Source organism: Silurus aristotelis (genome assembly GCF_946808225.1).
Source record: "Silurus aristotelis genome assembly, chromosome: 10".
Taxonomy (NCBI): Eukaryota; Metazoa; Chordata; class Actinopteri; order Siluriformes; family Siluridae; genus Silurus; species Silurus aristotelis.
The window spans coordinates 23,620,896-23,634,319 of record NC_139583.1 but is presented as its reverse complement, the minus strand read 5'-3'; the positions used below and the strand labels follow the sequence as shown (position 1 = coordinate 23,634,319).

General features: G+C 38.3%; 1 protein-coding gene across 5 annotated transcripts in view; it reads left to right on the top strand.

Annotated features, from left to right (window-relative positions):
- Positions 1-840: 840 nt before the first annotated feature.
- Positions 841-13,424, top strand: part of kifc3 (kinesin family member C3) — a 44,641-nt gene continuing 32,057 nt past the window's right edge. For 2 of the 5 annotated variants that reach the window (XM_083552908.1, XM_083552905.1), the window contains exon 1: positions 841-1,039. Coding sequence is in view for 2 of the 5 variants with exons in the window: in XM_083552903.1 (XP_083409029.1) it covers positions 11,055-11,288 (234 nt within the window). In the remaining 3 variants the exon portion in view is untranslated. Of the gene's footprint in view, positions 1,044-10,634; positions 11,289-13,424 lie in introns of those variants that run through there. The other 3 variants (XM_083552903.1, XM_083552902.1, XM_083552907.1) reach the window with 2 other exon arrangements.

The following is a 13,424-nucleotide window of genomic DNA, read 5'->3' as shown; positions in this document are numbered from 1 at the left end:
CATCACAAGTCAAGGTTTGAAACTGTTTTGGCTTTGTCTTTCCTCACAATGTCCAGCTTTTCTTGAAAAGTCCATCTTGTAAATGTCCTTGTAAGTATATCTACGACCAAATCAATTTTTTTCTCCTTTGTCATCCATTGTGGGATGGAAAAAAAATAACAGCAGTTAAATTTACAAAAATATATATTTGAGCTTGTGTTTTGAGTTTGCTACAGATGCAGTTTTGCGAGCTCTGATTAGTACGATCTTTGACCGTCCTATCAAAGGGTGTGAAAATGTCAACGTTATTGTATGCCTGCTAGCTGGCCCTGCAAATCGAAATTTGATTGGTTAAAGAAACAGCCTTCAAGCAACATGGTTTTAAGGCTAGAGGTTGCTCACAGTGATCATTATGAAGGGCTTACGGCAGATACCTTTGACCAATACATGATGTGATCGTTGAAAGGATAAGAACTGTAATATAAGCATACACTACTTGAAGCAGAACAACCAAGTAAAAAGCTACAGTATGAATCGAAGAGAATAGACAAATGGGAATAATTAAATACATATTCATGGAAAAAATATAGTGATTCTGATGCCAGCAGAGAAGGCCTTGCTGGCTCTGATGGGCACCACTGCTTTACAGTACCTATTACCAAATCATATTACCAAATAGTGCATACTTTTTGTAAAAAATGTACTTTAAGAAGTAAAATTAGAGTATAATGTGTGCTTCAGTGCATTGTGAGCAGACAGTTGTGCATACTTCAGAACTATCTAGAACAGTGTGTAAGTAGGAAAGAACGCAGCTACGTCAATGCACGGCAGCGCGCGCGGTCAGCTGTGCGCGCCCTCGCTGTCTTTTTTTTTTTCCGCGTGTCAGGACTGCGCGTTCCCGCGTCTTACCGCTGCTCCATAAGTCGCCGCTTGTCTTTTCGGCTCGGTGGAGCCGCTTTCTCATTCATATCTCACGGCAAAAAAAGGACGTCGGCTGCAGGACAAAGCTCAAATTCTTTTGAAATACATGAGAGGAAAAGGTTGATTTTGGCGTCACACAGTAAGTCTGACTTGTGTGTGTGTGTGGGCTTGTGTCCAGACTCGAAAGTCTTGAAAACGGTTACTATAAGTGTGTAAAAGTTTTTCTTTTTAGGAATAAAGTTTGGCCGGTCAGCAGGGAAAAGTCGCGTTGACGTTGAGACCAGTTTTTTTTAATGCGGCTGTGTCCTAAATCGGTGGACTCGTGCCCTCGGTAGGGCGCAGAAGTCGCTTTTTGCTACAGTTTTACATAACTGTACTTTATGCATGGGATTACACTTAATGAAGTTTCGAAATGGTCCAGTGTGTTAATAATTATTCAGATAAACAAATTCTTAATTAAGAAGAAAGAAAGAAAGAAAGAAAGAAAGAAAGAAAGAAAGAAAGAAAGCAAGCTGATTTGGAGCAGGACCCAACGACTACCCCAATAGTAATTAGACTACTAATTAGACTATTATTATTAACCGTAATATGACTAATAATATGCAGTGATGGGACTTGAGGAGTTTTTTTTTTCCTTAAGCAGCTTTACTTGTACTTTTCGGCAACTTTTACTTAATTTATATATATATTTTAAATAATATTTTACTTGTATAACATTTCAGGGGGAAAAAACTTGAATTGCGTTAATTGAGAACCTGTCGCGAGATCACAGTTTCTCGCGAGAGTTTGAGTGTCGTAGGGGTCCTGTAACAGACAAATTTCCATCTAAATGTATGATGTGTAGAAATGTGAAATACTAAATAGCCTAAATGGTTAAAATTAGGGCTGCAGCTATCGATTATTTTAGTAACTGAGTATTCTATCGATTAGTCCCTCGAATAATCGGATAAGTACTACTTTTTCTTTATTAAAGAGCAATAAAAAAAACTCAACCAATTTAGTGCATGTAAATGCCATATTACATCAGAATGCAAATACATATCTATAAATAAAAAATATATAAAAAAATATCAATTTAAAAATACTTCAAAAACAGTAAACGCACTGTATGGTGTTTTCTTTTGTTTTAGTTTGAAATGATCCCAAACTTTGGAAACTTTGTGTTCTTTGGCTTGAATCTTATCCATGCCCCTTCGCTGTTTTCTCTCCTTTCCTTCGTTTTTCTTTCTGCAGCGTCTTCTGTGTTTACCTGTCCAGGGGTCTACTTTATCACTTTCCATGCAAAGGTTGTGATTTATAAAAAGCAAACTTGACGGGAGAAAATGCACTCCTTTTAAATTCTGTAAAGCTGCTTTGACACAATGTCTGTTGTGAAAAAGCGCTATAGAAATAAAATTTACTTGAATTCTAGGTAAACTCTGAGCCCCGCGTATGTACCAGGCGGAAACACGGACGGCACGCACAATCTTTGCGTGGTACGTGGCGAACGCACGATTCTAGCCACGATTTGTGCGTTCACCAAATTTATAAATGAGACCCCAAAGCGCTCCAAAGTTTGGCGGGTGGTGCGTCAGTATTAATGGTCGTTGGGGAAACGCAGTGCTCCGTGTGTCTATAAATGAGCTGAACAAATCATCGGGGCAAATTATGTGCTTTGATGCTTTTTTAATTAATCAGCTTCTTTTGTCGCTTTAGTCATGTAGAAATAAAGATGGAGTACTTTTGCTAAAGTAATATTTAAGCATAGTATTTGTAAATGCTTGAAGGTTGTAATGATGATTATTACTACAATTAATTTTATAGCCCATTTCGAAAACTCCAGCTCATTGTAAACACACCCAAAACCTGCTTGCTCAGCCGCTGAGTAATCCTTCTAATTCTTTAAGTATCATGTTGGTGTGAAATCAGTGTCTGAAATGATGCATTTCCGTGGCCTGTACACACCTGAAATCAGGTAATGTGTAGGCATGATAGGTATTCTCCCAGCAGTGATTCAGACTGATGGCATTAATAGTCTCCAGTATGTTCCAGTGAACCTGCATTTAGAGTGTATTTGATTAAACCTTCTATGTACTGAATGAGGGTGTAAAATGCTGTAAATGTATGTGCAAGGTGTTTTCTAGCACACCTGGGTGTAAAGTTTGTCTCTTGCATGTAAATAGTCTGCCACTATTTAATAATTGATCTACAAACAATTCCAAGCAATGAAAGTTTCATGTATGATGACGGGACCTGAATATGGCACTCATATTTGACATAATTGCAGGTTTTGCCACTAGGTAATATACTGTATACTTGCTGTCTGTCTTTCACACGCATCATACCTGTGTGTGGAATTTGTCTCTCTTTTATTTTTTCTCTCTAGGAGAATTGGCATAAAATGTCATTTGTTGCTCAGTAAATCTGCTTCCAAAGCAGAGAATTAGTTCAAGTAAAATTTCCTTTTTTTTAAAGTGACATTGAAAGTGTTCTTATTTTATATATACTTTTATAACATACAAGAATGGTAATTATGCAATGTGTGAAAGTTTATGCACTTCTCCAGTGCATAGTTTCAGAACTTATGACTTGACCTCTTATTCTGAGCTGACTGAGGATGCCTACTTTATAACACAGCATTTTAAACCAATGAATTAAATTGTAAACCAAAGTGATTCCAGTTCACTATTTCCACTCTCCAGAATTGTCCTTAAAAACTGTGGAAGTCAAGACACAGCTCCAAATAAATTAGAACATAAGTTGGTTAGTGGTGACTTCTCATTACGGGTAAAATTCTTGAATTTGCTTGGTTATATGTTCTTGTTTAACAATGAATACCATGTACAGTAGGTGTTCTTTAGTGAATCCTTCTGTAAGGAAATGCAAAACATTTTGAAAGATGAATTCCGTATGTCTCCTCTTTTTTCTTAGTATTAACTCAAAAGACTTTTGCAGTCGTAACTGTCTACATCCACAGCAAAAGTGATTACAGGAACTCGCTTGCTTCGCAGGCATTCCACGGGGTAAGACCTGATAACAGCACGACATGTTCTTTTGTTTAAAAATATTGTAAACATTACCAAATTCCTGTAGCCTAAGAAAAGTTAAACAGATAAGAACAGTGTGAACAGTGGAACTGCTTTGCGTCAGGCCACATCACTACAACCTGGAGTTTTATAACCTGGACAGGTTTAATATGAAGCTGACTGCACTAGATTGGATATACAGCATTAACAGTACAGTGAATCGTGTGCAACTTGGGAGGTGTGTTGGAGGTTTTAAAAACAAGCTTAAGCCGTTAGATAGAAATGCAAGAGGAACGCGGTGTTGTCTTCCACGTCTGTCTTTTGCCTTTTAGGCTATTTATTACTGCCTCAAAGTCTTTTCACTGGAGCAAGTTACGCATTTTTGTATTTATTTCTACTCCTGCAGTTTTTCCTTCTTTAATGCTCCTTTCAGGAGTCGTACTGGGTGTGTTCGAGAAGGAAATTAAATAACGCAGGGATTAAGAGGGCACGATCTGTACCATCTACAAATCCGTTGCTCGAGTCATTCCAGAGGGTGAGTCTGAGCCGAAATTGAAGTGTGTTTGTTCTCAGAAGGATTACTGTGAGAAATAAACAGTGTTGTTGCTGCTGTTTGGGTGGCGGTTCATCCTGCTATTCTGGTCTTCACTGAAAGACAAGTGAAGTTGCAGGAACTAGTTTCGGGACTAGTAACGGTTGAATAACCGCATAAACAATGTTTTTACACAGCACAAACAAAAAATATGAATGTTAATACGTTTTAAGATGGCAAATAAACTATTTGATTTGTTTATGATGAAATCAAATCAGTTTCCATTGTCCTGCTGTTTACTGAATGGCACATTTTTTAAGTTCAAATTTATTGATTCTGATAACATGAACACAATTCAACTTATAATAATTAATTCAGTTTATCACAGTATGTGAACAAATGCATGTAAAACTGCAAAAAAAAATTACATTATTTATTTACCTGAGATCATCAAGCCAAATATTCTGCAGGAGTCTGCACGGTTTGTGAGTTACAGTGTTGTGTTCCTAAGCAAGTCAACCAAACTTTGTTTTTAAAGGCATACAGCAAATACAAATTGCTTGACATTGGAGATTTACATTGTAGGTGGTGTTTGTGTGCTGGTTTTACACAATACACACTTATTAGAGCCTGTGTAGCGATGTTGTCTCCGGATTGTTTCTGAACATCATATTTATTTTTGCTGAGTCTCCTATAAACACACACACACTTCTCTGTAAGTGCTCACTGTAAGAGCATTTTTTCACAAGTGGTGAAAGTGCTCAATCGAAACCAGATAGAAGTGTATGCTGTTGGCTGCACCATACCAGCAGGTGGCACTGTGCTCCTCTCTCCTCTTCCTTTCATGCAATCTTACTACTGTCTGCTGGTGGCTCTCCCCATTCCAGCTTTAGCAGTGTTGCAGACCAGAACAACACAAGTCTCATCACATCATCATTATAGTTAATATATTGGGCAATTTTTATTTATTTATTTATTTTTTAACTATTATTGTAGTCTGACTTTCTGCCATCAGTTTTACTGCTTTATTTAATATATAACTTAATATGTATATTTATTTATATTTTTATCTTTTCTTTGATCTTTTGCTGTGAGCACCTGCAACCAAACAATTTCCCAATGGGATCAATAAAGTATTCTGAATTTGATCTGGGGAATCTTGGAAATATTCCAAGTTTGATACTTACCAGGAATGTATGGGAATTGATTAGAAATGTGGGGAGATTTATATAAACTCCCCACATAAAAAAGTAATTTCTTTTTAAGCATTGATTTAATTGTTAGAATATGTATGTTAGTATGTAAGTTTTAGACATTAATGTTTATGTAATTTATGTAAATACTCATCAAGATGGACATTTTTCCAATTTTATTTTGTGTGCAGGATTCAAGAAATTATTCGTTGTGTTATGTAGAAATGCACAGAACATGTAGAGGGTGTGGCTTCAGTAACCCTGCAGTAAGTGTGATTGATGAATGTGCAGGGTAGAAATTCAATTAAAATTGCATTCAATCTGTTTTTTTTTTCACAAAGATTATTCTGCAAGATTGATTTATTCCAACTACATAAGTTACCTTAAGCCATTATTTAATTCCCAGTTTATTCCCATTAATTCCCTAGGAAAGTTTCCAGTCATGAACATTTCTGGAATTTTGCAACCCTAATAATCGTACAACTCAAATAAAAAAACGGGCAGAAAAGTACAGAACATTGGTGGTGAGTGGTCTGTAGACGGTAATGATGTGTGTTAGCTAACACATAATATATCATTCGTTTTCTGTAGTCAAACTTTCTTTCGGCTTCTCCCATTAGGGGTCGCCACAGCAGATCATCCGTATTCATGATACGCACGTTCGATTTGGCACGTTTTTATGCTGGATGCCCTTCCTAATGCAACCATCCCCATTTATCCGGGCTTGGGACTGGCACTAAGAGTGGCTGGGGTTGGTTCCCTGACCGGGGATCGAACCCGTAATTGATTTAAATGTGCTCATGGAAGACAGGATCCAGTGGCTCAGACTGAGTCAGATATATTAACAATTGAGACTTTCTGATTGCAATAGTCCTGAGTTTCTCTACAGAAGTAAAATGAGTAAAGATGTTTGCTGGTGCATGTTTAAACACCCTGTGTTTTAGAATTTGTTTTGTTTGTTTGTTTTTTAAGTTACATTCAGTTTTGGGTGGGTAGGGCAGAGGCAAAGTTTCTATTTTAAAAAAAAGCAGCTGTGGGAAATATGAAAAGCAGATGTGGAGCTGCAACACATCATGACTGCTTCTGTTCTAGTGTGTGCCCATGCCTGGACATTTTGCTGGAGACTCTGAGTCACACTGGATGTGACGGTGTTCGTTTAGAATGCTCTGCACTAAGAACCATTTTATACACACACACGCCCCAGTTACGATGACCCCTATGATTATGGTGCTTCCCACCCATATTACTGGGTGTATAATTAGGGCCTGAAACACACACACACACACACACACACACACGTGTGCGCACACCCCGGGCATGTAAGGACAGTCATGCCACTTGATTTGTCCATGTCTGTCTTTGTCTGGTTGTTGTCCTTTTTTTTTTTTTTTTTAAACTTGTCTAATTGCCTTTGTATATATCAGTCCCTTGTATTCCTGTCTGTCTTTCTGCCTTTACTTCCCTCCTTCTTTCTCATCTTCCAAGTGTTTCTGTCTCACTGTGTCTGTTTTTGAATTTCTCTCTTCCTGTTTCTTCCTTCATCTGACCATCTGTCTGGCTTTCTGGCCTCTCCCCTTACTCCCACGTTTTAATGAGAAATTTGTGTTTCTGTCATGCTCAAACTAATTTTCCTAACTCGCTACACCTCCTTTTTCCACCCATTCAGAGTTCCTTGATTTTGTCCTCTCTGATGTAAAGTTTGGAAGTCAGATTTGGCCTGAAGTCTTTAAATGAGGACTGTGTGGTTTCGGTTGCTCAGGTTCACTAGTGTGTGCAAAAGCTGGTAGCTGCTTGTGAACTTTATATGCAGGAGGCATATTTGTTAATAAGTAGACATACACCTGGATAGTAATCATATTTATTGCTTGTGGGTTAGGTCGATGATTTCCATCAGCAGTGAAATTACAATCCTAGAAAGGAATGTGGCAGAAGTTTGCCTTCTCACAAGAAAACCACCCTAAGCATACTGCCAAAATACACACTAGTGGTTCAATTGGTTCTCGCGTCAATAATAAAAATCTATGTCAGGACCTAATCGTTGCTGTTCATTAGCAGTGTCTGCTAAATTTGCTAGAATTTGAACAATTTAGTCAAGTACAATGGGCCTTAACTAGGGTCGCAACATTCCAGGGATCACATACACACAGCACACTTACTGCAGGGCTACTTAGGCCACACCCCCTACATGTACTGTGCATTCCTCCATAGGTCATTTCCTGAATCCTGCAAAATAATTTTGAATTTGACAAAATAATGTCAAATGTCCATCTTCAAAAATTTTATTTTTAAGATAAAAAATTTGTTAAGCAATTGTTTGTCACAGGATGTGTAAATCAAAATAACGCTCATTTAAATTCCAAATGGTACCTTTACAAAAGTATTTGCACCCCTCATAACAGTTTTATGCAACACCTAGATTAGAATGTTGTTTTGTACTTCCATTGTACATACAAGTACTAAATAGTCAGCTGGACTTTTGACTTCAGTGACAGGTGGATATAATAAGATAAGAAGGGATTAGGCTGAAAGAGTCTAAGTGCAATAGAGGGAAAAGTGTAATGGTGCTGAGGCTCGGAGTATCAGGGTTATTACTTATTACTGAGATTTGATTTAGTTTTTATACAAAAGAAAACATTTGCTTTAACTTCAATGTCACATGTCCGGCGTCTGTAAATGAGTGACAGCTGGGTTTACGCATGATTACAGCTCTGTATCTTTTTTTTTTTTGCAAAGAAAAGCTTCTTCTAAAGTTCTTTATTAGGGGTGTGTCTGTATGTATCCAGGTGAAAGAACCATGACCTGCTCCAGAGCTGACGACAATAACAGCATGTGCACCAAGTCTGAGACAGTCCAGGATAGTGCAGATGCTCACATTAAAAATGGTCCAAACTCTCTTTGAAAATCACATTGCGATTCAAAATATGGTGAAAAATGATTGTGTAAGCCTTCAGGCAGGAAAACAAATCTCCACAATTTATGATTTATAAAGTTGGGAGGTTGTAGCTCAGTGATTAAGGGATTCGACACTGGATTGGAAAGTCACAAGTTCAATTCCCAGCACCACAAACCTGCCATTGCTGGGCCCTTGAGCAAGGCCCTTAACCCTCAACTGCTTAGTTGTAAGTTGCTCTGGATAGGGGCATCAGCCAAATACTGTAAATGTAGAGTGTGGGAGAAAGTATGCTATCTGTAATAATATAAGCTAGGTCATGGATTTCTTTCAGTGAAAATGGTTGACAGGTCTGGTAAAATATCATTCAGTGTAATGTGTGAGACTTAATATAGTGACAATGTAATATATATTGCTTGTGTGGAATTTTTTGTCCTCATGCTCCATGTTGAATTTGGTTTTGCTAATAATAAACATACATTTGCATCCATATTTGTTCATGCCCATGTTGATTAAAGTATTATAAACTTTAAACGTTTAAATTCAAGTTACATTTAGAGCAGATAAAAAGGTGCGATTAAGTTGTGAAATAAAATAAAATTATATATATTTATATAAAGGGGTGTCACGGTATACAAAATTCACAGTTCGGTATGGGGGGGGATTCAAAACATAAAATTGCTTGTCATTTTTCTCTTACTAATAGTTTTTTTTTTTTTTTTCAATTATCATTAATATTGTGATCAACATTTGAATATTTCACATGTTTAAAACAGTTTAAAAAAAAAAATGCCTGCTTGGTTAATTGATATATGAAATCATAATTTCCTAAAGATATGATCTGCTTAACAGTTCTACTTCATCTATTTCATCATTCTTTAATGAATGTCTTCATTCCTTCCATCCTTCATTCATTCATTTACTCCTTCAATATGTGGATTTGTCTGGATTTTCTCCTTTCAGTAGATTTTTAAAGCTGGACATAAAACGCTAGCGCTATGGATTCAAGAATCAAGATTTATTTTTTTTTTTTCCAGTTTCACTGCAAGTTGCATGCTGCATATAACTACGTTTGTGAGACAAAAAATCTTCAATCTATAGCACTAGCATTTTAATGCATAAGCAAAACACTTTTTATGTCCGGTACAGAGTGATGCGACACAGCGTTCTGCAAACTCGAATTTATTTTTATACCCCTGTTATTGTTATGTTTTCAAGTTAAACATAATTCCAAAAATGCGCTCAAAGTGCAAAAACCCGCGACTAAACAAACTTGCAATCTGCCACTTTATATGTTCTTGAGGAAACTCAGATCTTGACTATGTTCCACACGTGTGCACAGAACATAAAGCAGTGGAAATTGATGGTCCAAAGGATCTGTATTTTGAAATTAACACTCCTAGCATTGCTGCATGTCCCACAAATGTCCATTTTAATCGACCGTTCAAGATTAGCACCATATTACACACGTTACATGGAACAGTACCATCCCCATCACTGTTGCTCCATTTCCAAACAAATTAAACACGTGACAATCAAGCCACCAGAAATATCCTGCTTTAATCGAGACTGTCAAGTCCCATCAGGTGGCATTGCAGTAATTGTCACAGCAGTGATAATATGGGTCATGCTATATTTAGACCCTCACTCTGAGAATGCTTAGCTTATACAATGCCTCGTGTATGTGGCGCCATCACCATTCCACCTATTGGAGGCTGTATAAAAAGCTTTCTTAAAATGTGAGACTGGAGAAGGGTGAAGAATTTTGTTTATGTGGTAACCCAATACTTTGACAACACCTGAAGCATTGTAATGTTATTTCTTGATAGGGGGATTAGTAGGAACTTCGTTCTTTGTTTAATACAAAGATTTATTCATTCCAACACCGTAAAGATTAACTTATCTACGTGACCTAGCAGGGTTTTGTGAAGGAGTGTTAGGATTCAGAGTGGAGGACTTTAGACTCGATCATTATAATTTTTTCCATAGAAGAGTTTCTAGTTTTATCAGGGGTGTGTCTGGGTGTATCCAGGTGAGTGGGGCATGATCAGCTTCAGTTATAAAATCGGTAGCAAGCTATAAAAGCAGCGCATGCACCCAGCCTGTGAAAACATTGGATTATCCGGAATCTAAACGAGCATTAGGAGCAGCTTTTTTCTGATGTCATACCCCACTGTTATTGAGAGCTTACGGGCTATGTGGTCGTTAAAACCAGGAGAGTGGCTATATAGCAGGAGACAGGGACCAAATAAATATATTGTAGAAGTAAACTTTGCCTTCGGATTGAAATTTGGAGAAGAACCTCAATAGACATTGATCTCTACGGCTGTAAGGTGTTGCTTATGTTTCAATATAGGCTATCTGACTGAACACCAAGGTCGCCAACGCAGCAGCTGATATCAGACAGCTGTAACTCGCACCAGAAGATAGCATTACAGTTTCCCTGTGGAGTACGAACAGGTTGAATGTCCCCCGGAGGACTTGATGTGCAATTGGGTGTTACCTGAAAGTGTTTTGTGTTGGTCGCTGAGATCATGTACGTGCTGTGTACACTGCTGCTGCTGTCCATCCAGAGCCTACTGAAACGACAGAAGGCTGTCAAGCCTAATGAAGCCGAGGCAGCAGAGTACATCGAAACACCGAGGCAAAAATCACTCTATATACAGCACAAGAAAGTGGAAAATCCTGTCGGGGGTGGAACCCAGGACAGACGCAGGTCATGCACCAAAACCCAGCTGAAGGTCCTTGAAAAGAGTGCAGAAGCCCAGGTGAGAGAGTTAAGAATGTGTGCACACACAGGAATAGTGTTGATGCAGACGAACAAATGAGCAGCTTTACTATAATTGTCAAATAGTAATTGTCTGGTTTTCCATGATGCTGATATGGCATACATTTTATTAAAGATATGAGATGAAAAAAGATTATGTAGTGTTGGTGTGATTAAGTAATAGCATTTCAGTATGTGTTTAATGAGCCTGGTTATGGGTAGAATACAAATTTCAGTCTATTACAGTGTAAATATATTTAGTTTGAAACAGTTAAGGCTTTGGAAAGTCGAAGTTTTCAGTCCCAGTGAAGAAAGCATGGTTGCTGTGCTGTCCCAATAGTCATAGTTTCTACACTATATGGATATTAGTATTGACACTCTTGTCTCTAACCCTAACCCATATGTGGTTCTTTCGTAAACTGTTATTGCAAAGCTGAAGGCCCACACAAAATCTTTCCTTTACTTGAACTATGAGATCCAAACCTGTTCCAGCATGGCAATGACCCTGTGCTCAAAGCAAAACTCCATGAAGATATACTTTGCATTGTTCGGAGTGGAAGATCTTGTTTAGAGCTCTGGCCTCAAACCTTTTGAAAACCTTTGGGATGAATTGGTGTGCTGACTGCACCCCAGGCCTCCTCACCTACATCACTACCTGACTTTACCAACACCCTTGTGTCTGAATGAGCACAAATCTAAACAAGCACACTCCAAAATCCAGTGAAACCTTTTCTAAAGGAGTGAATCATAGGATTAAAGGAGCTAATTAGGACTACATGTGGAATGCGATGCTCAAAAAGCACTTTTCATATTTATGACCAGTAGTTCACAAATGTATGGCAAAATTGTGTATGTCAGCACATGTGGAGGAAACTTCTGTACCTCTGTACCTGTCAATCCCAATACAAGTGGTATGGCATTTGCATTTTTCTGTTCCAGTGACGGAGGTGTGGCCTGTGTATCTGTAAGTCCCAATCATGTAGGTGTGGCCTGTGTATCTGTAAGTCTTACTGAAGGAGGGGTGGCCTGTGTATCTGTAAGACTCACTGAAGGAGGGGTGGCCTGTGTATCTGTAAGGCCCAATCATGTAGGTGTGGCCTGTGTATCTGTAAGTCCCAATCATGTAGGTGTGGCCTGTGTATCTGTAAGACTCACTGAAGGAGGGGTGGCCTGTGTATCTGTAAGACTCACTGAAGGAGGGGTGGCCTGTGTATCTGTAAGACTTACTGAAGGAGGGGTGGCCTGTGTATCTGTAAATCCCAGGGGAAAGGGGGAAAGTGAACATGGAGCTATTTAAGCCATGGTGCCCACATTTACTGTAAAAGAAAAAAAGCTTTAAACATCACAAAGGGTAAAAATAAATTTCTTGCTGTGGAATGTTGGGAATAATGGCTTTATGTATTGAATGACTTGTATTAGTGATATGGGTGAGATGTGGTAAGAAACTTGTGATCTGTGTTTATGGAAAGTTAAAGGTGAAGGGGATAAAGTTACAGAAACATTCAGAACTCTGTTCTGTGGAATTGTTCTTCTTTGGCCCTGGTGTTCTGTGTTCAGCTTAGGTAGTTCGATTCTCTGGAGTGTGTGAAATATCCAGAGAGAGAAAGAGAGAGAGAGAGACGGACCTTGAGTGCTTTAACAAGCACTGACAGGTTAATCTGATTTCTTCAGGTAAAGCACTCCTCTCTATCCAAATTTCCCCCTCACACATGCCACTGAACTTTTTTTAGGTTTCCATTTGCAAGATTTTAAGATTCGACTGTAACCCTGCATTTTTGGTTTTTGCTATCCATATTGCAACAGGACAACAAACATGTTTGTTTTAGGAATATGCTGTATGTGTGTATGTACTGTATATTTGTATACAAACACAAGAATTGGAGAGAAAGGAAAGTGTCCACAAGAGGCAGCTTTCTGAACTCGATGAATAGAATGGCTTTGCACATTACTTTTTTGTTTTGTTTTTTAAAACACCTGAATCTCTCATAGGGAAAATGCTCCAGCTTAGCTCGGATTTCTCTTTAATGGTGTTTGTGTTTGTAACCCAGTTACTGAGCAGTGGGAGGCATGTGGGAAAGTGTTTCTCTCTCTCTCTGTAAGTGTGCGCGAGAGCGAGCGTTCCATCTCTGGAGAGCTG